This window comes from Leucoraja erinacea, chromosome 2 (genome assembly GCF_028641065.1).
Source record: "Leucoraja erinacea ecotype New England chromosome 2, Leri_hhj_1, whole genome shotgun sequence".
Classification (NCBI taxonomy): domain Eukaryota; kingdom Metazoa; phylum Chordata; class Chondrichthyes; order Rajiformes; family Rajidae; genus Leucoraja; species Leucoraja erinaceus.
This window is the reverse complement of record NC_073378.1, coordinates 76,279,632-76,304,662: the sequence shown is the minus strand read 5'-3', so window position 1 is coordinate 76,304,662 and position 25,031 is coordinate 76,279,632. Positions and strand designations below refer to the sequence as shown.

The 25,031-nt window shown below is 40.5% G+C and overlaps 1 protein-coding gene across 2 annotated transcripts in view; it reads left to right on the top strand.

Annotated features, from left to right (window-relative positions):
* Positions 1-25,031, top strand: part of lpcat1 (lysophosphatidylcholine acyltransferase 1) — a 108,565-nt gene that overhangs the window by 68,461 nt on the left and 15,073 nt on the right. For both annotated transcript variants that reach the window (XM_055658955.1, XM_055658948.1), the window contains exons 6-12: positions 3,387-3,445; positions 6,977-7,011; positions 12,809-12,863; positions 14,186-14,268; positions 19,814-19,939; positions 20,732-20,885; positions 24,146-24,244. In XM_055658955.1, the coding sequence (XP_055514930.1) occupies positions 3,387-3,445; positions 6,977-7,011; positions 12,809-12,863; positions 14,186-14,268; positions 19,814-19,939; positions 20,732-20,885; positions 24,146-24,244 (611 nt within the window). The remainder of the gene's footprint in view (positions 1-3,386; positions 3,446-6,976; positions 7,012-12,808; positions 12,864-14,185; positions 14,269-19,813; positions 19,940-20,731; positions 20,886-24,145; positions 24,245-25,031) is intronic.

Below are 25,031 nucleotides of genomic sequence, written 5' to 3'. Positions count from 1 at the left end.
GGATTTTGAATTATGTGAGGTAAGGGAAACAAGTAGAGTAGCTATGGGAACTATGTGATTCAAAGAAGAGGAAGTACTGACACTTTTGAAAAATATAAAAGTGGATAAATCTCCAGGTCCTGACAGGATATTCCCTAGGACATTGAGGGAAGTTAGTGTAGAAATAGCAGGGGCTATGACAGAAATATTTCAAATGTCATTAGAAACGGGAATGGTGCCGGAGGATTGGCGTACTGCGCATGTTGTTCCATTGTTTAAAAAGGGTTCTAAGAGTAAACCTGACAATTATAGACCGGTTAGTTTGACGTCAGTGGTTACTAGGAAAATTGATGAGGGTAAAACGGTGGATGTTGTCTATATGGACTTCAGTAAGGCCTTTGACAAGGTTCCACGTGGAAGGTTGGTTAAGAAGTTTCAATTGTTAGGTATTAATGGTGGAATAGCAAGATGGATTCAACAGTGGCTGAATGTAATGCCAGAGAGTAATGGTGGATGACTGTTTGTCAGGTTTGAGGCCGGTGACTAGTGGGGTGCCTCGGGGATCTGTGTTGGGTCCACTCCACTGTCATATACATCAATGATCTGGATGATGGTGTGGTAAATTGGATTAGTAAGTATGCAGATGATACTAAGATAGGTGGTGTTGTGGATAATGAAGTCGATTTTCAAAGTCTACAGAGAGATTTAGGACATTTGGAAGAGTGGGCTGAAAGATGGCAAATGGAGTTTAATGCTAATAAGTGTGAGGTGCTACATCTTGGCAGGACAAATCAAAATAGGACGTACATGGTAAATGGTAGCGAATTGAGAAATGCATTTGAACAGAGGGATCTAGGAATAACTGTGCATAGTTCCTTGAAGGTGGAATCTCATGTAGATAGGGTGGTAAAGAAAGCTTTTGGTGTGCTGGCCTTTATAAAAGAGCATTGAGTATAGAAGTTGGGATGTAATGTTAAAATTGTACAAGGTATTGGTGAGGCCAATTCTGGAGTATAGTGTACAATTTTGGTCGCCAAATTATAGGAAAGATGTCAACAAAATAGAGAGAGTACAGAGGAGATTTACTAGAATGTTGCCTGGGTTTCAGCAACTAAGTTACGGAGAAAGGTTAAACAAGTTAGGTCTTTATTCTTTGGAGTGCAGAAGGTTAAGGGGAGACTTGATAGAGGTCTTTAAAATGATGAGAGGGATAGACAGAGTTGACGTGGATAAGCTTTTCCCACTGAGAGTAGGGAAGATTCAAACAAGAGGACATGACTTGAGAATTAAGGGACATAAGTTTAGGGGTAACATAAGGGGGAACTTCTTTACTCAGAGAGTGGTTGCTGTGTGGAATGAGCTTCCAGTGAAGGTGGTGGAGGCAGGTTCAATTATATAATTTAAAAATAAATTGGATAGGTATATGGACGGGAAAGAAATGGAGGGTTATGGTCTGAGTGCAGGTAGATGGGACTAGGGGAGAATAAGTGTTCGGCATGGACTAGAAGGGCCGAGATGGCCTGTTTCCGTGCGGTAATTGTTATATGGTTAAACCTATGCCCTCTAGCATTTGACATTTACACCTTGGGAAAGAGACTATTAACCTTATTCATGCCTCTCATAATTTTATCAACTTTTATCAGCTCTGAGGGGATACAAAAATCCCCTCAGAGCAATCCCCTCTTTGCATAATCAGCCCGAGGGACAAACACCCTCAACAAATATTCTTCAATAAACCCACTGCCACTACCTCCTAGATCTCAACATGCCCTAGAATATTTGCATACGCCACAGTGATCTCACTATCCTCTGTCCTTTGCCTTGGTGAATCCCAATGTGAGGTACTCAATTGGTATCTTGCTTGCTTCCTCTGGCTCCAAGTATATTAATTCCCTCTTTTACTCTAGAGTGGTCCTCCCTTCTCCCTCGCTATCCTCACTTTTAATGTAGGTATAAAAGGTTTTGGGGTTTTCCATTATCGTACTCGCCAAGGATATTTTATGCCCCCTTGTGGCCCACCTGATTCCCTTTGAGTTCATCTTGGCTTTGTATTCTTTAAGGGCCTTGGCTGATTTCAGTTTCCTTAACCTTAACATACGTCTTGCATTATACCAGAGGCATAAAGTACAAAGCAAGGAAGTTGCAGCCAGAGAGTTTTGGCTAGTTCTGCAAGGATATCAAAGCTTTGGATAAACCTTCCAATTAGGTGTTAGTCTAGTACAGGAATGTACCCGTCAACCTGCAGAGAAGTTGAATTTAAGGTACTTCTTCTCATAATACCCTAACGTTTTTCCTAGATAGTTAACAACGTGTTGAAAACTCACTGCCTGAAGTGCTGAAAGAGATTTCAATAAAACTTTTGAAAGAGAACAAAATAAATAATTGAAGTGGATGTTTACTGGGCTGTGAAATATAATGGTAAAGCAGTCAACACAGTCATCGTTGCTTATGGCCTCTGTGCACTGTATTCTGAAAATGTAAGAGATTTATTGTTCACATTGCTGCTCCTTTGAAAACTAGCACAGGTTAGTGTTATTCAAGCTTGGTTTAAACAAGGTTGCTGTGCCTGAAATGCTGGCCACAGCAAAGGTCTGGTGCTCACTGAAAACAGTTAGCATTTCTCTAAGTGCCACTTTAAGAATTTCCAGGCCAATATACATTCCCAGATTTACTAGCCTCAAGACCTTTGTTGCTGGACTCAATGAGAATTCCAACTTGGGAGCTTAGAGTGTGTAAATTTGCTGTAACATGACAGGTTAGACCAGGCATAGGAACAGGAAGCCTGTTCATTTTATTGAAGGGTAAGTAACATATGATTCAATAGTCCTTTTTTATTGCATGGGCAACTGCACAGTGATATTCTTATTACCTATTTACACATGCAGAAATGAGAGTAAGAAATAAGCTACTTGCATCATTTTTATTTAATTGAGTTTCCCAGTGTCAAAATATTTATGGTTTAAATTTTAATGCATATTTAACTTGTCTTGCTGACATTTATTAATTTTTGAATGTTTCTGGATGTCAACCAATGGTTTGAGCCTTTTGTGAATAACACTTTCTCTGATTCATCTATTTGCCGGGGTTACTTACTGCAACCCTGATGCCATCCAAGAGGTTGCCGTCTAGGGGCTTGATCATACATTGGCATTGCCACGTATTGCATTTGCTTACCCTCATTGACTCAGATCATTGTTGAGTGTAGCTGACTTTATGTTGGTAGCAAGGTCTGACAAAATATTTGCTGATTCAGTCTTATTTCCTGTTGTAAAATGGCAATCAGGCGATTGGGCCTTTTTATAATTCTACTGGTGAAAAGTGAGCATCTTCCAGGAAGGCGAGAATAAAAAATATTGACAGAGAACAAAAGAAGAAAATTGTAATTTTTATTGCATATTTGTCATCAGGGGCCTTTATTCCTGGAGTTCCCGTGCAGCCTGTAATCTTGCGTTATCCCAACAAAATGGTGAGTGTGCTTTTATTTTTAGCTGATGAAGATTTTTAATCCATCATATCAATCATATGTTAATTGTCCAGAACAACTATTTGTAGATTACTGTTTAATGATGTTTTTAATAAGACTTGCAGGAAACTGGCCTGTTGTACAACTTTGCAGATATTATATATCAGCTCTAGCATAGAATTTAAGACTCTTAAGACTGTACATAATCTAAAATACATTTCAGCATTTCCTGATAGAATTCCCTGCCCACAGTGTCGGAGGCTGAGGGAGACATAATAAAGTATATAAAACCATGAAAGCTATAGATAGGATGGATTTTTCCCCCAATGTAGAAATGTCATTTATTGGAAGGAATACTTGAAAGTGAGAGGGGAAATGTTATAGGAGATGTGCAAGGCAAGCGTTCTTCCACTATGGTAGAAACTTGGAGCACACTGCCAGGGGTGCTGGTGGAGATAATAGTATCGAAGAGGCATTGAGATAGGCACATGAAGTTGAAGTGGATAGAGGGATATGGATCATGTACAGACACAGGTTTTGTTTAATTTGGCGTCACAGTCAGCACAAGGTACTGTTCCTAATCTATGCTCCATGTTATCTGTGTCCCATAATATATTTACCATGGAGATGGTGCAGTGGCCATGTAAAACTCTTACTTGGCTAATAATTACATGGATAAATTGCAAATGTGGTTTATTTATAACTACTATGTACTTAACGAGGTATTTTAAGTCATTAAATGGATTCAGCAATTTTCCAATCCAACCTTTTGCCTTTGACTCAGGAATCCAGAACACATGGACCTGACCTTCATTAGAGCGAGCCATTCAGAGTTGATGTCACTAAGCCTTTTGTCAAAGGCTAGTGGAATTTTGGGGCATTCGTGCCCTAAGAAGTTGTTGAGGTCTTGGTCAGTTGAAAATGCAGTTAGGCAGAGATATTTAAGGATGTAAGTCACGCAGCAAGGAAGCAAGCCTAGATTAGATTTGATCAAATTGAATGACAAGTTTGTGTTCTGCAGCTGCAACTTTTGCTTGTTACATTTGCTCTTGGCTGATTTGGAATTTTGTCCAGTAAAACCTTTGGAAGACTAATTCTGTTGTCTTCATCTCTCATCAAAGGTTTTGCACCTTTGCTACTGAAAGAAGCTGCTCTTCGGACTCTGCCTCAGCTGCAGCAATTTATTTTGGGCCAAAACTGACAAAACCTATTTGTGGCAAGATTGGCTGTTTTTGTTTTAAACAGCTCTCTATAATGTCACCTGCTATCAGTCCTGCATGTTGTAATCTGTAGCGCTCATTTATGCTTCCTTCATCTCCAAGCTCTGTAATTCCATCATCCACCCTCAATAAATTAAAATGCATCTGAAGTTCATGACACCAATTTTATCACAAGCCAAATTCCATTTACAGAGAACGTCCTCGCCATCAATCCTCCGGGATTAGTACTGGCTTCAATCTTAAAATTGGAAATTTTAATCTTTGTATTTAAAGTTTCCCATAGTCTTAATTAAGAACAGAGGAGATAGTCGCGCGAGGAGGTCGTACAGCTGCTCAAATGTGTTCTGCCATTTAATGACATGGCTAATCTGATTTTTTGCCCCAACTATGGGATTAAATATCAAAGGATACATGCGTCCCAGAATTAGCTGTGCTCTAGCCAAGCTCTTTCTAATCACGATTTTCACTTCCATTTATAATTACCTGGCAAATGAAACTGTCTGCATATAAAACCTAGACAACATTTGGGCATGGGCGGCTAATAATACTCGTGCCACAGAGTGCTAGATAGTGGCCAACTCCATCAAAAGAGAGTATAACTACCTGCACTTGATGTTCAACACATTGCGTCAGATTCAGTCACCATCAGTTTCCTGGGTGTCAGCACAGACCAAACTCAATTGAAACAACCATATAAATACTGTAGCTACAGAGCAGATTTGAGAGTATCCTGCAGTGTGTGACTCAACCCCTAACATCCTGATGTGCTTCCACCAACCACAAGACATATGTCAGGCACATGACGGAGTGCTGGATGAGCTCAATTCCAGCAACTCCAGCATGCTCAACACCTTCCAAAACACAGCAGCTTTCTGGGTTGACACCCCAATTGCCATCCTAAACATTATTTCCTGCACAGTGTCTGCAAAGCATGTTATCAGCAAAATAACCCATGGTTTCTTACCTAGGCTTTTCCACCAGCACCTCCCAAGCCTGCGAACGATAACAGCAAGAGGGGCAAATGCATCAGATGCATGGTGACAACACTACCTGCATTTTCCCATCCCAAATTGCACACCATCGCGATTTGGAAATACGATCATAGGAAGAAGGGTGGGCCATTGAACCTCTTGGGTCATTGCCCTGCCATTCAATAAGATCATGGTTGACACAACTTTCTATATTGCTCACTGGGTCTAAATCCTTCAACACCGTCCCCAACAGCACTGTGGACGACCTTCAGTCGGACTGATTGCAGTTGTTCAAGCAGGTGGACTACCAGCATCTCATGGGCAACTGGGGGTTGGCAGTAAATGCTGGTGCTGCCAATGATATCCAGATGCCCCTAAATCAAAGAAATACACATTTTTTTCATGTCTGATCCCTGTAGTCCTTGACTCTCCTAAGTCTTGAAGCTATTTGAATAACTATAAATCTCAAGGCAGGGAATTCCAATGGTTCACCGCCCTCACAAAAACAATTCATCCTCATCTCAGTCTTCAAGAGATTTTTAAACTTGCCCATTAGTGAAAACCTCCTCATAGATATTTCCTATCAAGTCCCCTCAGAACCTCATCAGGTTTAAATATGGAACCATTGTATTTGAATTTTCCTCATAACCCAAAGGAATAAATCTCAGGAAACTTTGCTACACTGCTATAACTTTACTTTTCAAACAAACTCATAGCAAATATTCCAGGTTTGTGGCATCAATTTACCAAACGAGTTGCCTCAAGGTTTCCTAACATTTGTACTTCATTCCTCTTGCAATAAAGACCAGCACTCCATTCACTGCCTTAATTATTTACTATACCTGAAAGCAAAATGTGATTCTTGAAGAAGAGCAGCCAAATCTCTCTTGCCTTGAGGATTTTGTTCCTCCGTATCCAGTCTGACGGTCCACCACAACTCTATACAGTTAATTGACTGCTCCTGGCAGCACAGCCTTGAGTCACCTTAACTCTCCTATCTGGATTATCCTTCCCTCTGCCATTGCTTTTACTCCATCTTATTTACCTCTAAGTACCCCTTTTAAATATTTTTATTTAATGTCTTGTTCGTGTACATGGGAGTAAAAGGTCTTTAGAATTAACTGGGTAAGACTGGGTAAGACACCAGACAGCTTTCTAAACTTGCTCACTTTTAGCACTTGACTACCTTCCTTTGCTTTTAATTTCTATGGTTCTATCAGATTGCACAATGCATTCAAGGAATGTATCCCTGTCAATCTCAAACCAGTTTGAATACTTCTGTCTATAATACCAAACCTCAGCAAATGCTCATTTTGAATCAGATTTTCAATTTTTAATTCCAGGATACAATCACTTGGACCTGGCAAGGACCTGGAGCGTAGGTTGATTTATATTTTTGTTCCTCTTTTTCTTATCAACAAATTGGTAATTTCACACAATGCTTTTCTAAGAATGTAAATGGGAAATGGCTAAAATAAGATTAAAGTTCTGATTTAATTCAGAAAAGTTATTCTGTTTCATGGCTAACTGCTGTGCGTTTTTCTTTGATTCTTGCATGCGTACAACAGTGAAGATTTATACATTGTCAGGCATTGGTAGTGAGTCAGGAAGGCATGGCATTATGAGCGGGGTCTTCTGAAGTAATAATGCATTTAACTGTAGGAGTGGCTGTTGCCTCTCCTAGGCTTTGTTCTTTTGACCTCCTCGCAGTTGCTGCGTAACCCTTGTTAAATGATCATTCATTCTTGGTATTGAATGGGATAAAATTGAACAATCATAGTGACTAAGCACTATACATTTGCTGCTAATGATTGGCTTTGTTCAAAACATATTACAAATACAAGTCCTGCCTGGTTTTCACCTATTTTCCAATCTAAAATTTAACTAAGTTTTCATAATTTTTCTTCAATAGTCAAAAGTAGAAATGATCAGACTTGCCAGAAGATATGTACAAAAAGTTGCCGATGTGAAAACGGTCTGAAAATGTTTGTATATGTCTGAGATCTCAAAGACTATCATTAGCAAGACCAAAAATTTAGTGTGAAGTTGAGAGAAATAGGTCACTTGGTGAAGTTGGGTAAAACTGAAATAGAGAATGAATTTGCAGTGCCTCATTCAATGCAGAAACTAAGAGTGAATAGCTAAGAAATGTATCAAGACTGCAAGGTGAGCTGTTCAAAAGCTGAGGAAGAACTGTATAATTAGAATGTGCTAAAATCAGTCTAATGGAATAGAGAAGAACTAGCATTGGTAATCACACACTAATGCTTGAGAGAGTGCTGTGCTTTTTGAAGAATGTGTAGCAAATGAGTTATTTTGGTGGGAGTGAGCAGAAAAACTACAAAGACCCATCATTTATTTATTTGCCTCTGTACTGCACAATTTGAGGTTTGTAATTTAATTAAAAAATCACATGTGGTTAAAGTGCACATTGTCAGATTTTATTAAAGGGTATTTTTTATTAATTTTCATACTGTCTATCATATATAACTCCCAGTAGAACCCTCCATGGGCTTGAACACTCCAAGGTAAACAAACTCATTCTAATCAGTCTCTCCTCTTAAATTAACCTCCCCCATACGATCCGATATACTGGTCAACCACCTTTGCACTCTCTACAGTGCAATCGTGTTCTTCATATAATGTTTTGAATCGAGTGACATACAGTATTCTACTGCAGCCATTGTTTTTGTCAACTTGTATGTAACTTCCTTGCGCCTGTATCTTATGCCCTAGCTAATGAAGGCAAGCATCTTGTTAACCTTCCCCATCCCCTGGCAGTTTTTTGTGCAACCACAGGTGGTTTGGCACAGATCTGTTCACCTCCTGTTCACTAAACCACCATCCAGGGTGCTAAACAGCCCATCAGATGATGCAGAGATTTGCATGCTTCCACTCCAACCTTGTCTATTACATTTGATGTTTGTGATGTGTTCTTGACATCTGGGACTAAGTGACTGTTTTGCGGGGCACCTGAGCTCTGTCTGCACCAGTCTTCTTGATTTTCCGGTTGTATGCCATTTTAACACCCCTTCCCATTCCAAATCTCACCTGTATGTCCCTGGCCTTCTCCGCTAACACAGTGAAGCCATATATAAACTAGAAGAACACCACCACATATTACACTTGGGTAGTCTGCAGTACAATGCTGTGAAGCCTAGAGCAGTACAGCACAGGACAGGCCAACCATGGTGCCAGTTTAAACTACATATATGCCTGCACATGGTCTATATCCTGCATTCCCTGTTTGTTTGTTTGTATCTGTCTAAATGCTCTTAGCTTTTGCTATTGTATCATCACGTCCCCTGCCAATGCTTGGAAATCATTGCCATGGGAAGTGATGGAAGCGGATACAATGGCAACAGCCAGTCTTTGTATACTAAAGAAAGCGTGCCTCGTAAATTTGTTTGAACTTTCTCTTCCTCGCATTAAAGCTATGCCCTCTAGTATTTGCCACTTCCACTTTATGTACCATGTCTAAGCCTTTCATAATTTTATGTTTCTATCAGGTCACCCCTCAGCCTCCTCTGCTTCAGAGAAAATATTCCAAGTTTGTCCAATCTCTCCTTGTCGTTAATGCTTTCTATTCCAGGCAACATCCTGGTGACCCTCTTCTGCACCCTCTCCAAAGTCTCCACATCCTTGCTGTAATGTGGCTACCAGAACTACACAAGTATTCCAAATGTGGCCTAACCAAAGGTTTGTACTGCTGCAAAATCCAGACTTTTATACTCAAACCCCAACCAAAGAAGGCAAGCATGTCATATGCTGCCTCTACCACCCTACCTACTTGTGTTGGGACCTTGTGGGAGTTATGGATTTGCGCCCAAGACCCCTCTGTGCATCCATGATTCTAAGGATCCTGCCTTTTACTCTATAATTTCCTCTTACTTTGGACCTTTCGAAGTGCAACACTTTGCACTTGCCCGGATTAAACTTCATCTGCCATTTCTCTTTGCACATTCCCAACCGGTTCCTTTTCCGTTGAATCCTTTGACAACTTTCCTCACTATTCACAATTCTGGTATGAATGTGGAATTTTCCTATTTCAGGTAACCCATTCCCCTGTGATCCTTTCCTGCTCTCGGTCCACCTGGGCGCCTATCCATTTTTTTTACCTTTCCGCCTTTGATTCCCCCACCCTGGTTGCTTGGACATAACCATTCCACACTTTATTCCTTCTGCCCATAACCCTTCCCCCATCTGATCACCGCTCATCTTCCCCACACCCCTCCAACTGGTTCCACCCATCACCTACCAGTGCCCATTTTACCCCTTCCTCTCACATCCACATACTGACTATCTTCTCTCTATATTATCAGTCCTGATGCAGGATATCAACCTGAAATGTCAACCTTCCCTTTGCTTCCACAGATGTGGCTTGACCTGCTCGCTTCCAGCAGTTTGTTGTTTGCTTCAGACTCCAGCATCTGCATCTTTTGTCCCCAAGTATCTTGTATGCCTTCTTTGTCTTATTTGGTTGTGCTGCCACATTCATCGTTCCTTAGACATGAACACTAAGGTCCTTCTGTTCCTCGGCACTCAGCCCTACCATTCATTGTGTATGTGAATTTCATTGCATTTATCAGGATTAGATTCCAAAGTGTCAATGTTATACACAATTTACTAGCTGGTCAATATAATTCTATAGGGTCACACCACCTTCTCTATCGATTACAATGTTTGTGTCCATCATGCTAATCAGACATCCATATTCCAAACATTAATGAATTTAACACACATTAAGGATACACCAGTAGTTATAAGGTTAAACTCATTTGAGAATTATCTTTGGCTCTTCCTTTCCTGATTTTAGTATTTCAAATAACTGAATCTAGATGGCAAAAGCTTTACTTTGTAATTTGACATCTGTAATATATGGGGTATTGCAAAGTACGTACCAGATGACCATTGCTTCAGTACTTGTTTTCACTTGAAAATTATATTGTTAGCTGGTTTGTCAGCAGTGTGCATAAGTAAAAACATCAGAAGGCGACATTGATACTCTTCCAGTGACTTCTATGACTCAATGCTTTTCCTGTGTCTTACTGTAGCTCCAGAGTTGGAAGCGAATTGCACCAATTCTTCCAGAACAAAGCAGATGTATTGATTGACACCCCATCCACTCTAAATGCGCATTCTTTCCACCACTAGTAGAGTGGCTGCAGTTTCTATCATCTTCAAAATAAACTGCAGTTTTTCACCAAGTCTACTCAAATAGCACCTCCAAAACCCATGACCTCCACCACCAAGAAGAATATCTGTTAGCTGTCAACACCATTTCTTGCTGGTTTCCTACCCTGTCCTATGCATTCCTGGCTTAGAAACATATTGTCAATTACTCATTGTCACTGAGTCTAAATCCTGGAACTCTGTACCCAATAGCACCATGAGAGTAATTTCACTAGAAGGACACCAATGGGTTCATGAAAGTATCCAGACCTCCAAACTGAATGAATAAATAAAAGCCATTAATGGTCTCGGAAGCAGTATAGTTCTCCATGAACAAGATCTCAACGTATTTCCAGCGTCAGATTTGTGCTAAAACTTTGAGGAATGGTGAATATCTCAGAGATCTTAAAACGCCCTTTTTCATCGTGGATGTCAATGAACAAATTCAACATTGACTCAGATGTTAAGTCCAACATCTGAATGCCTAAAGAAATGACTAAGATGACTACATAATTAAATCTTGGTTTTCAATATCCCAGTCCCACCAGAGGGACCCGGGTCACTATCAAATATATAGAGAACACCATGGTGCTGCACCGATTTCATCAATGATGCCTGTGAAAGTTCATGAATTTACACTCAGCTGAAGTGAGGCTTTAAATAAATCAGTGAAAACAAGTGAATTGATAAATCATCAGCAGCACAATTATCTAAGTTTTTGATCTGCTAAAATTGGTATATACCACTTGAAGTTAGTCATTTTTTGTTATTTTTTTGGCCATGCTAGTGATCAACTCATCATCTGAGCTTCAATTAATCGCTACTAATGAAATCAACACATTGGCAGAATTATAGATCGAAGTTGGCAATTGCTTATGCATCTTCATGTTCTAGTTTGGAGGTTCCCATGCTTTTTATTGGGCTCGAATTTGCTCATTCATATCCCATGTGCACCTCTAAGAAATTGCATGCGGTGTATGTAAACCTGAAATTCACTTTAGTCATTGAAGCTGCTTTCATTCCACACCCTTGCATCTGAATTTTAATATCATCAAATCATGATGATAGAATTCCTATGCTGGGAAATTTCAGGGGGATGTTTCTATTTTATTCGGGTCAAGTTGATAATGTCAGAGAAATAATATTCACAAATACAAATAAGACGTACCGCTATTCTGCCAAAGCAACGGCAGCAATGCCTGGGCAGATTTGTTTGTAGCTGTATTTATATGGTGTAACTAACTTCACTCAGAAAAGTATGCCCCTTCACAGTTATATGGCATGCAGGATGAATAGACTCTATAAACAGAACAAAAATGTTTGATTGGAACATTAAGTGCAAAAATCAATGTGCTGGAGGACTTTTGCCAGTCAGGCAATATCTATGGAAGGGAATGATGTTTTGGGTTGGGACACTTCTTTGGACTGAAGTAGGGTCCCAACCCTTGCTGTCTGGTCTGCAAATCCTATATTGAGGATTTTGAAGCAAAACAATTTGGTCCAAATAGTTCAGAGCCTGGAGCAAAGACATTTGTTTACTGAAGCAAAATCAGCAACTTCCATAAAAGATTATACAAAAATTGCTGAAGATAAACACTTTGTTTTAAGTCTTGTAATACCCACAAGCTAACATATTTAGCAGGTAGTGCCTGAATTGTTGCATGTGTTTAATCCTCATAGAAAATAGGAATAACTATGAATAATAGCAATATTGTAGATAGTTGTAATTGGCATATGACAGCTAGAATGCTCTTCGGGTAATTTTAACACAACCTACGGAAGAAGCACCACTTTTAGAAAGACATGTCTTCTTCAATATTTACTGAAGATATTGTAGAGGGCACATTACTATATACATTTTTTAAGATATAGCTTGGTTTTGTGTAACATGCCATATGTATATAAACGCATTATAACTTGCATGTTTTACTATTTTTATTAAAATACAAATTGAACCAGTCGTGCACTTTTGTGGAGATTATACTAACAATCTTATTTCTCAGGTTAAAAATCCTTTGGCTCACCTTATGCCAACTACATAATAATGTGGAGATGGAGGTTAGTTTTAAATTGCTTCTTTTAAAGAAATAGAATGTTTATTCTCTTTTATTTGGGTTTAAATTAATCTTTTAACGTTTGATATCATTAAAGAATAAGATATTTGTTGTAATCAATTATATTCTGCACTAAAAATCCCCTATATTTGTGTCAACCCTCTTGATATTGACCTACAGTTTCCAAATTTATAATCACTGAACAAACATTTCAGACATGAAACCTGTGGTCAGATGTTATTAGGTTTGTGATATTCCTCCTCTTAAGTGCATAAAATTCCAACCTTTGTTTAGTTTCCTTTCTTTACTATACAAATTAGAGAATCTGCGCTGCTTGGGTCAGAGAAATCGAACAAAATCAACAAACATTTAGCAATTTGGTTTCCTTTTTTAAATTTTGTATAATCTTCATGTCCGTCATGAGCAATGTAGTTCAAATTGGAAGTGATGTGTCCTTGCCTACTTATTTAAAAATGTGTGCATTATCTTTTCCCAGAAAGTCAAAGTGGAAATTACACTCTTCATTTTTTGTTTTAGGATGTGCGTATAGAAACGTGCCATTGGTTGTATTGTAATCTTTGAGATGTAATGTGCTTTGTGTACTTAGTTTTAAAATAATGTTGAACATCACTTCCCTTCACGAGACGAATAATTTTGAAGATGTATATTGTGGACAATCTGTAGTAGAAAATGGAACAGAATAGCACAGGAACAGGTCCTTCGGCCCACAATGTCTGTGCCAAACGTAATGCCAAGACTAGCTTTTATCTGCCTGCATATAATCCATATCCCTCCATTCCCTGTCTCTTAAATGCAGAACGCATTTAATACTCAATAGAAATGAAACAGATTTTCAGAAATGTTTACAATAAAGTACTCTGGCATTGACAATGAATATCGGTAGCTTTTCTTTCACCTGATCAAATGTATCTGTCTTGTATTTTAATATTACTTGTATTTGTTCTATATCCTTCCAATGTCCTTGGTGCTTTTTAAACTTTCAATTTTGCTCTCAGCCTTGATTTCCTGATTTATTTATTTCTTTCAATACCTGCATGAATGCTAATACCATAACAATCATTGTCCGGTGGTACCATGAAAGAAACACTTGAAGATCAAGTAAATAAATTTGTCAGGCCATTTGATCAATTTCCATAAAATCTGGCACACAAGTTTTAATAGTTTTAGCTAAAATTTTGTAAAATTGCATGTGTGTCACGGAAAATCTTGTTAAAGAATATTATGTCATTCTGTAAACAGTTTGAATATCTAGTTACATGTGTTTTAGCCTTTTTTTTAAATAATTATTTTGCTTGTTTCAATTAGTTTCTGCCAGTTTATACACCCTCTGAGGAGGAAAGGAAGAATCCCATTTTGTATGCAAACAACGTCAGGAGGTTAATGGCAAAGTAAGTATGATAGCACTAATCATATCTATCTATCTATATTTATATCTATATACTATTAAAACTCTGTGTGTGTGGGGGTGTGGGTGCCAGATTCGGCCTTTGATTCCTTGGTTCGCCAGCACCACGCACTGAATCTCCGTCATTTTTTCCATATCGCTACCTAATTCACTTTTACATTCACTCATGCACTCCTCAAAACATTTGGACATTTTTATCTACACGTTTTGTAATAAAATCCTCCACCCCCTCCCTCCCCCCCCCCCCCCCCCCCCCCCCCCCTCACTCACTAATTTTGTCGCCTCCTGCTGGCCAGCTACCATAACGGCTGCTGACGCCCGGCTCTGCTCGGAAAATGCCGACATTTCTCCGAACCGCTGGTGCCCGTCCCGGCTCTGTCACGCTGCCTCAAGCCAAACATCGGATCTTCAATCCTCGGCCGAAAAGCAGGGGGGAACAGCCAGCATGACAGAGCCGGCGTGTCACAAGCGCCGAGGATGCCAGGCCTCACAATCTCTGATCATTCCACAGTGAGTTCACCGGTTTTGGATTTGTTCCCAGTTTCCTGACCATTCTGCTACTTCTTTTGACTACATCTATATACTAGACTAAGTGGGACCCGTTGGGTCCCAGCATCACACAGGAGGGCTGGTCATCCAACGCAATATTCCACCTCTCCACCAATTCTAATATTGGTGGCCAGTTGGGTGGGTGGGTGGATGGGGGGGGCTTTCTGGAGCGCTAGTATGGGTGTTGTGGGCTGAAGGGACTGGTTTCCAGGGGGCTAGTATGAAAATTGTGCGCCAAATGGATTCTTGGGCTGGCGTCTCAGTCAATCAAGCCTGTTGTGCTGGCAACTCACTCACCCACGGCTGGTGGGCTGGTAGTTGACTCACGGCTAATCCTTGAAATTCTATTTCAAGCAGGGTATAAGGCCACCAAATTCAAGTGCAGTTTCTTACCACTTCTAGCAGGGTGCAAGGCCACCAAATTCAAGTGCAGTGTCATACCATTTGAAGTAGGGTGCAAAGCCACTAAAGACAGTGAGTCGTGACCTCTCCCTCCCCCATCATGCAGAGACTGAGCCACACCCACGTTTCCGGGTTTTATAACCCCCCACCGGAAAAGGTGTGGCTTTCATGGAGTGATTGACAGGAGAGAGATTCTCAACATTTTTTTAAACACGTTTATTTTTCATTGATGGGAAGAATTCTCTGCACCTGCTCAGCAGAGGGGGACTGAGTAAGATGGCCAAAAATCACAGCCATAAGTGGTAGCGTTTTATCTAAAATCAATATACAGTGCAAACAGGATGTAAGTGCATTTACTGTAGTGCCTTTTAACTTCAAGCCAAAGCACCCAAACCACCATTTGCAGTAAGTAGTGCATTTCAACTTCATGCCATCATTTGCAGTAAGTGGTGCCTTTCAACTTCAAGCCAAAGCACCCAAGCCACCATTTGCAGTAAGTAATGCCTTTTAACTTCAAGCCATTGCATCCAAGCCACCATTTGCAGTAAGTAGTGGCTTTCAACTTCAAGCCAAAGCAACCAAGCCACCATTTGCAGTAATAGTGCCTTTCAACTTCATGCTACCATTAGCAGTAAATACTGCCTTTCAACGTCAAGCCAATGCACCCAAGCCACCATTTGCAGTAAGTAGTCCCTTTTCTACTTCAAGCCAAGATGGTGTGATCCCGAGTGAGCCTCCGGGCCGCCAGCGAGGACGGACAGGATGATGACTTTATTGTGATGTCCGTATCCTTCGTCCCTTCATCATGGTTGCCCACACTACCACCAACAAGACCCTACGGTCCCTGACCTCTGTCATTAAGCGTAGCTGGCCAGACAAGCACTACAACGTTCCTTTGCCAGCCCGACCTTTCTTCCCTGTTCGGGACGAATTAGTGCTACAAGACGGGATTGTTTTAAAAGAACACAAAGCCGTGGTTCCTGCTTTGTTGCATCACCGGTATTTCGACGCTGTCCATGCAGGACACCCAGGTGCTGAAGCCACTGTTTCACAGGCGAAAAGCATGTTTTACTGGCCTGGCATGGCCGAATACATCAACGACAATGTGGCAGCTTGTGCTGTGTGCAATAGCATGGCACCTCATCAACAAAAGCAACCACTTCTGCCACATCCTGTACCTGCGCTCCCATGGTCTACAGTGGCAGCTGATTTATTTGAGTGGCATGGCAAGCAGTACCTGGTGCTCGTGGATTCGTATTCAGGGTGGTTCGACATTGATTTTCTCAGCAGCCCCACTTCTCGTCATTTTTCAATCCATGGATCTCCAGGCAAGCTGTTGACTGACAATGCAGCCAGTTCACCAGCCAACAATTCCGAGAGTTTGCCAGACGCTGGAATTTTCACCACATCACCAGCAGCCCTGAGTATCCACAGTCTAATGGCCTGGCTGAACGGGCTGTCCGATGTGCGAAACTCATGGAGCGCTCTCACAGAGCCAAATCTGACGTGTTCCTGGATTTGCTCAACTTACGCAACATTTCCCATGACCCTGCCTTGGGTTCCCCTGCTCAACGATTATTGTCAAGGCAGACCCGTACCCCGCCCGTCGCAGAACAAACGTTAGTCCCACATCTCTTTCCACCTGAGGATATTCAAACCAGGTTACGACAGAAGGGTGACATTAAAAAAAAATGGTTCGACAAGACGAGCAGGCCTCTGCCACCATTGACCCAAGGACAGGTGGTCCGCTTACAGACTGACAAAAGCCATGAGCGTGTTGGAGTGATTCTTGGTCTAGCTTCGGATTCACGGTCGTAACATTGTTAGAGCCGATGGCGGCACCTACCGACGAAACAGACAACATCTTCTGCCTGTGAACGAGCCAATCCCTCCTCATTATCTGGATCGTACAAGTTCATTTCAATCTGCATCTGGTGACCCTCACATGCTCTTGCCAGCACAACAATCCATGCCTGTGACAGTTCCTCTGTCTGTCCCACCTTCGCCTGTGCCACAGTCTCTTGCTTCGACTCCAGAGGTGTTGGTCCACCCCCACGGCGGTGAAATCACCAACTCTGTCCTTGGGGAAGAGGAATGGAGATGGCCTCTTATCGTACACGTGCCGGTCGTGAAGTATCCGGACTATGTTTGACTACATAGTGATTTTTGTGAATTGCGTTGTGATTTTTGCTTTGTTTAGTTATGGGTATACAATGTTATTGATTCTTTAAGAGGGGGGGATGTAGATTAGTGTCTCATGTTATGAGTCATGCTTTTGTAGTTACGCCCACTAGTTTATTAGCATTGCGGTCTACTGCACTCCGCAGTCTGAGGTGAACTCAAATGAGAGCTTGTAATTGTTTATTCTAAATAAACAGTGTATAACCTGACATGGTGTGAGGGCTTTATTATTACAAGGACCCCAAACCAACATCAATGTTTTGCAAGGCTGTACTAAAACTTCCGTGCTCTTAAATTCGGTGCCCTGGTTCCTGAAGTACATCGTCCAATTCGCTGTCTTTACTGTCCTATCTTCCAGTGCTGCCATCTTCAGGAATCTTTTGACTTGTACATCAAGATCTTGCTGTTCCTCCATACTCCAAATATATTCCTCCATACTCGAGCCTTATGCCCAAAATTTTAGAAAGACTTTGTTTTTACAATAATCACGGTCAGAAGATGCTTCTTGTAGCGTAAAATCAGTAATTGAGTGTCAATATTCACTTTGGCAACTTAAAGAGATTATTGGCTCCTCCCCCACCCCACCCTGGAGGGAAATAATATGAGGCATTAATGATATTTTTAAAATGTATATTTTTAAAGGAAAGACTGATGTGGCAATAAGTACGGGTAAGAACAAACCAAGCCTAGAAAATGGCTTACAAAATAAGACAGATATTCCACACTACCAGACATGGCCATTTGTCAATGTTGTCAAAATATTGAATGTTTTTGAATGTCTCCATAAGTTCAAAACTAATGGAAAAGCATCGTTGATGGAAATATTTTTAAAAAAACAGATAAAAAGCAATTTGAATCAATCATATATAGCATGGAAACAGGCCCTTCGCCCTAATTTGTCCATGCCGACCAGGATGCCACATCTAAGCTAGTCCCATTTGCCCACGTTGCGCCCATATCCCTCTAAACCTTTCCTATCCATGTACCTGTCCAAATGTTTTGAATGCCTTTATAGTACCTGCCTCTACTACAGGGGTCAGCAACCTACGGCCCCCGAAATCACCCGGCCCGCAGGCGGATTTTTTACCCCGTAATCATCCAACCACCCCGAGCGCGGCCGAGCTCTGTCTGTGCCGCATCCTGCACAAAGCTGCCGGCACAGCCGTGCACCTTCTATGAACACATTTAAGAAAGAACTGCAGATGCTGGAAAAATCGAAGGTAGACAAGCTGGAGAAACTCAGCGGGTGAGACATGCAAGGATTGCATGAGGCTGCCTCACCTGCTGAGTTTCCTCAGCATTTTTGTCTACTTTCTGTGAACACGTGATTTGATGCCTGCCATCCGGGGCGGGATGGGGGCGAGAGCCATGTGTACACGAGATAAATGTAACCCGCCATCCACTCACAGACATACGTTCCATCCCCTATGCAGAACAAGGTTGTCGACCCCATTCTCTACTACCTCCTGTGGCAGCTCGATTCATTTACTCACCACCCGCTGCGTGAAATATTTGCCCCTCAGGTTCTTAATACATCTTGCGCCTCTCACCTTAAATATTTGGAACATTTAAACGCAGGTGATTTTAAAAAGATGTAAATTGACACCGCCCTAAACTCATCTGAGCTGTTCCCCGCTGAAATAAAAGGTGCTGTGCCTGTACCAGTTAGGCTGAGTTCCCAGTTTCACGTGCTGGAAAGTTGCCACAGAATTAAACACTCCCTTAATGGAATTGCATCTGCAGACGTTTTATGCTTGCTGGCAATTCCTTTGCGAACTGCTTGTACTATGCAAAATCCAGACTCTTTCATCAGCAGGAACTCATCAACATCATCTCTTCATGACCAAAATAAGGAACAACAGAATCTATTTTTCTAATATTACTGATTATAAGATGTCTAATCTGGTGGCCAACTTGCTGCTTAAAATATGCAGCACTTTTTCTTTTGATTCAGTGTCCCAATCTCGCAGTAGCCAGCCATTTCAACTACCATTCCCATACTGACTTTTCTGTCCTGGGTCTCCTCCATTGCCAGAGTGAGGCCACACGCAAATTGTAGGAGCATTGCCCCTTATTTTGCTTGGGTAGCTAACAACCTACAGTATGAACATTGAATTATCTCATATCGCCGCCCATCCTTTTGCTCCAGAGATACTACCGTAGCTGCTGAGTTAATCCAGCACTTTGTGTCTAAAATAACATTTGAGCTGTTTGGTGGGAGGGAGCCAGCAACTCTTTATTTATTGCTGGCTAACAGCTGCTTCATTCAGTATATTTGTGTATGAAATGTTCAAAGAAATGTTCCTTTAATCATGCCTCACATCTTGTAATATTTAATTATTTTTTATCTTAATATTTCTGTAATATTTAATTATTTTTTAATCTGTCCCCCTTAGTGCTCTTGGTGTTCCTGTGACTGACTATACTTTTGAAGATTGTCAGATTGTAATGTCCGAGAGTCAACTGAAACTTCCGCTGTATACCTGTCTGCTAGAATTTGCAAAGCTTGTCAGAAAACTCAAGTAGGTTCTTGCTTTAAAAAATACAAGGCACTCGTGCTTTTTTTGCCTTAATTTCACATTTCCAGCCTAAACAGTACTTTCCTTATACCTTTCTTTTCAAATTCTTGGAATTCTGCATGTGCTAAAATTGTGGGAGTATCTTGACCAGCAGTTCAAGAAGATCAATCACCATCATCTTGAGGACAATTATGGATGGGCAGTAAACACTGGCCTTGTCGATGAGACCCACACCCCAAAAACAGAATAACATTCCTAATTTTCTGTTTCTTGAAGATTGTTGTAGGAACTGCTAAGTAAATTTGAGCAAATCTTCAAAACACAAAGCCGAGAGCTGTGGTGTCTGAAATGTTTTCTTTATCTTTAATTTCCAAAGGAACAATATTAGTTCTGCCGAAAGGGCTGAATAAAATAAGCAAAGCTGATCCCTTCCATCATTTACTTCACTGCCCTGTTAGATTAGCTCCCAATTATGAAATATCATTTGCAGACATGCCAAGTCATTTAATTCATCTCATAGATGTGCACTAGAAGTGCACAATTCCTATCCTTCAAAATAGCTTTCTTCGAAAGTTCAGTATTAATTGCATAAAAACCATTGCTTCAAATAAGTACAAATGCTTGGGGGAAGGGTTGGAATAGAAGCTGATTGGTGGAAAGTCTCATGCAGAGAATGCACTTTCAAAAGGAAATTTTACTTACTAAAGCAAATGATAAATTAACTTTTTACTGCATTTGTCTTTTTAATTTTAGAATTAATGCTGGTTGATTGACTGTGTTATTTTTTTTTTCTAGTTTAAAGCCTAAACAAGTTGAAAAAGAACTGGATGAACTTGCAGAAAGTGCCAAAAGAGAGAGAGGAAAACGAATAACTCTGGAGATATTCGCTGATTATTTGAAGCTGCCAATCACTGATGCATTAACAGATATCTTTGCGCTTTTTGATGAGGTGAATTATACTCTTGGCAAACATAGAATAGAATAAAATGCCATTTATTGTCATTCAAACAGACATGGTTCGGATGAAATTTCGTTCCTGCAGTCATAACATAATTTTAAAAAAACTAAGACACACAATTAACACAATTTACATAAACATCCATCACAGTGAATCTCCAAACACCTCCTCGCTGTGATGGAAGGCAAAAGTCTTCTCTCTTCCCTGTTCTTTATTCTTCTCCCGCGGTCAAGCAGTCCAACTGCTGCGTCGAGGCGACCGGAGCTCCCGATGTTAAAGCCCCCGGAGGGCAATAGTAAGTCCGGCGGCCGTCAAGGCCGCACCGGGCGATGTAAGGTCCTGCTCCGGGTCTTGATGTTAGAGCCCCCGACGGGCGATGGTAAGTCCCGCGGCCGTTAAAGCCGCGCCGGGCGATGTAAGGCACTGCACCGGGCCGTTTTAACCCCGCGATTCGGGCGGGAGAAGTTGCTATTGCGGGAGCTCCGAAAAGCGGTCTCCCACCAGGGACCTGCGAGCTCCCGATGTTACCGTCCACAGGGCCTGTAGCCGGAGCCTCTGAAGTCGTGTCGCAGCCGCGCACCACCACAGCTCTCCACGCTCCTAAATCGGCCTGCTCCGCGATGGTGAGTCCGCAGGCTCCACGATTGGAGCCCTCGGGTTGGTTCCGGTTGGATGCCGCCGGCTGCACGATGTTAGGCCCAACGACAACTGAGATCCGATAGGGATAGCGTCGGGTCCCCTTACACGGAAGAGATTAAAAAGTTTCCCCCACCCTCCCACATATACACATCTAAAAAATCAAACCAAAAACATACACCTAATGGGACAAAAAGAAAGAAAAGACGGACGAACTGCAGTCGAGCCGCTGCCATAAGGCGCGCCACACCGAACATGCCACTGAATATGTGGACCTTGTTAAATTTATAAACTGGTATTGCTTGGGAAAGGCTAAGAAAAGTCCCCAAAAATTAGAATTAATTTATCCAAGTGACATCTTCTATATCCAATGGGAGATGTAAGCCAAAGGTTGTACATTATGGCATAATAATGCTGTGTGTTCATTAACTTGCCTGATTATCCAATTTTTGGTTTGAAAATGTTCCTTTTGCAATTATGGGACCCATTAGTAGCACTTAAAAGCAAGAGCAGGAAGATACGGCAGTAATAAAATTCATAGAAAAGCAATGAAAAATTGACCTTAAAAATCATATAAACAACCATATGATTGATGCTATTGAGTGTATATCTAATAATGGAAAGGGGATGGCCACATTTACAGGCCTATTGGAGGAAGTATTTGGTAGATGAGAGTAGTGTGGTTAAAATGCACATTAAACCAGAATTTAATTCACATAATGTTTTTTAAGCACTCTGTGCATGAATTGCAGAAAATGTCATCTTTTAAATTGCCAGAGGTTGCCCACTAGAAAATCTAAGATGATTTATCCAGTGGCTACATCTGTAATTATTTCCATTATGTATTGCTCATTTGAGCATTGCCCACTGAAAATTGAACATATTTCTACTTTAGATACAATGCAGATTTCAGCCACTTGTTTAGCCAAGTGAATTTTTCAGCCATTGATTTGCAAAAGATGCTGGGCAAAATACTACATGATAGTTGGCCTCAGCTTAAGTAGTGAGACAGTCTTTTTCCAGCCTTTCAAAATGGGACTACTACTGTTCAGCCTTGAAACTGAAGTAAGTCTTAAACTTTGACTTGCCTGGTCTGAAACATAACACTCTAGGACTTAATGCCAAACTCCGAGGGCAGATGTTGGGAAACGGTGAAGCCCTGTTGGCAATTGAGAAAATTAAGAGGAGATTCATAATTTCTATCCATTTTTTTGGTCAAGTAAATATAGGAAAACACTTTCTGGTGACAGGATGGCATGTGGCCAGAGGATACAGATTTAGAGGACAGCATAAAATAGCCAGAATATATATATTATAAAAAGCTAGTTGTCATAATTATTTATGAAATTATTAATATGTAAGAGTGCAGTTGTAATTTTAAGTTTAATAGCAATACTTCCCTGTGCAACTTCTAATTTGTATTGATTTAATATGTTATGATAATTGTACAAATATTGGTTTTCTAATTCTACTATTTTTTCTAATTTCAATAGCAAGAAACGTAGGTGCACATTTTCGTCCATATTGATTGACAGCAAATCATAGCATAAAGTCAACTGTACATATTTTCCACAGATCCTCAATGGTACTGTTAACCACTGTATGAATTACTGAATTTATACTGAATACATTGTAATCAATATTGTCCGAATGGTGACCTCTACTGAGTGAATTTGCAGATTGAGAGTTGGATCCTTCTTTCCTCGGAATAAAAAATAAAAAAAATGCATTTGTACTTTTATACTCTCCCAATTAATATAATCACAGATATATCCTGTGATTATATTAATTTGCTGCAAGGGTTTTGCCAACCATCTGAAACTTTGGTTGAAGGCTTAATGTATGCATGAAGATGTTTTTTTCCCCCAAGCCTAGACAGTGAATAAAAAACTTCCACAGGAGAAATATACACCAGCCATTTTCTATCCATATTCATTGATCAATTCCATAATGGTAGAGCAACCATGGAGTTCTTTGGAGTAAGCTATGCCATGTTCTGCAGGGAATGTCTCTCGTGCTTTCTGCTCATTTGAAAGCTAAACTCGTATTTTTGCTGACACATTTTTGCAATTTGTTTGCATTTAGAATTACACTGTGTTCTTTGGAGACATAGCATAACTTACCCCTATTGACTCTATTCGTGCAATATCATTTTGGATTTGATCGATGATCGTAGTGATAAAATGGTGGTTGTATATTTCACCAGTGGAAGGTTTTTTTTTTACATTCCAGCAATGATCAATAAATATCAAGATTAACTGCAACTGCTTAAAAATACTGGCCACTAAAATGACTGGCTAATTTTCTTTTAAAGTTATGGATATTAGATATGTGGAATATATGTCACAGACTTACTAACAATAAAAGTTTTCAATGAAAATTGACAATTGCATTATTTCAGGGTGTGCCTGAGATGTCTCATACTCTTTTTAAATTGAACCTCCATGGCATAGAGCAGCCTCGGCATTTCTTCAGTCTTAAATGTCTTCATGTTTCATTCTTTCTTCATATAAAATAATACCATCTAGGTTGATTTAAAAAAAATAAACAACATCAAAATGAAGTTCAACAGATTTGCTTTGGTTTGCAAATTACTAATTGGTTATTTCTTTCAGATTAAAGATGGAACAATTGATTTTAGAGAGTATGTGATTGCCTTGTCAGTAATATCAAGACCATCTAACACTCTTGAAACTATTAAGCTATCAATTAAGGTAAGTATTTGTTATGTACAGAGTCAAAAATTATGTACATATTGTTGAAATGGAAGCATCAAGATTCAATTCAGAATGAAATATGTCTGCTGCCCTATTTAATGAAGCTGACTAAAGATAAAGCTAGGGCTACACGTGTGGGTTTAAACTAAATAGTGGGGGGGAAGGATTTACAAATTGGGAGTATAAAGATGGAGTTGAAGGGGAAGAGGCTACAGGAAAAATTACAAAAGATTCTCAAATTAATGGGAAGGAAAGCTTGAGAATGGACAACAGAGTAAGGTCAGGGCCCATTATTGCGAGGGGGAAAGTGAATACGGAGGTCAAAGTACTGTATATGAATGCGCGAAGTATAAGGAATAAAGTGGACGAGCTTGAAGCTCAGTTAGAAACAGGCAAGTCTGATGTTGTGGGAATTACTGAGACATGGCTACAAGAGGGCCAGGGCTGGGAACTGAATATTCAAGGGTATATCTCCTATCGAAAAGACAGACAGGTGGGCAGAGGGGGTGGGGTTGCCCTGTTGGTGAGGAATGAAATTCAGTCCCTTGCAATGGGTCACATTGAAACAGGAGATGTGGAGTCAGTATGGATAGAACTATGGGACTAATCTACAGGGCCCCAAACAGTAGCCTGGACATAGGGTGCAAGTTGAATCAGAAGTTAAAATTGGCATGTAGTGAAAGTAATGCTGTGGTTGTAATGGGAGATTTCAACATGCAGGTAGACTGGGAAAATCAGATTGGTACTGGACCCCAAGAAAGGGACTTTGTAGAATGCCTTTGTG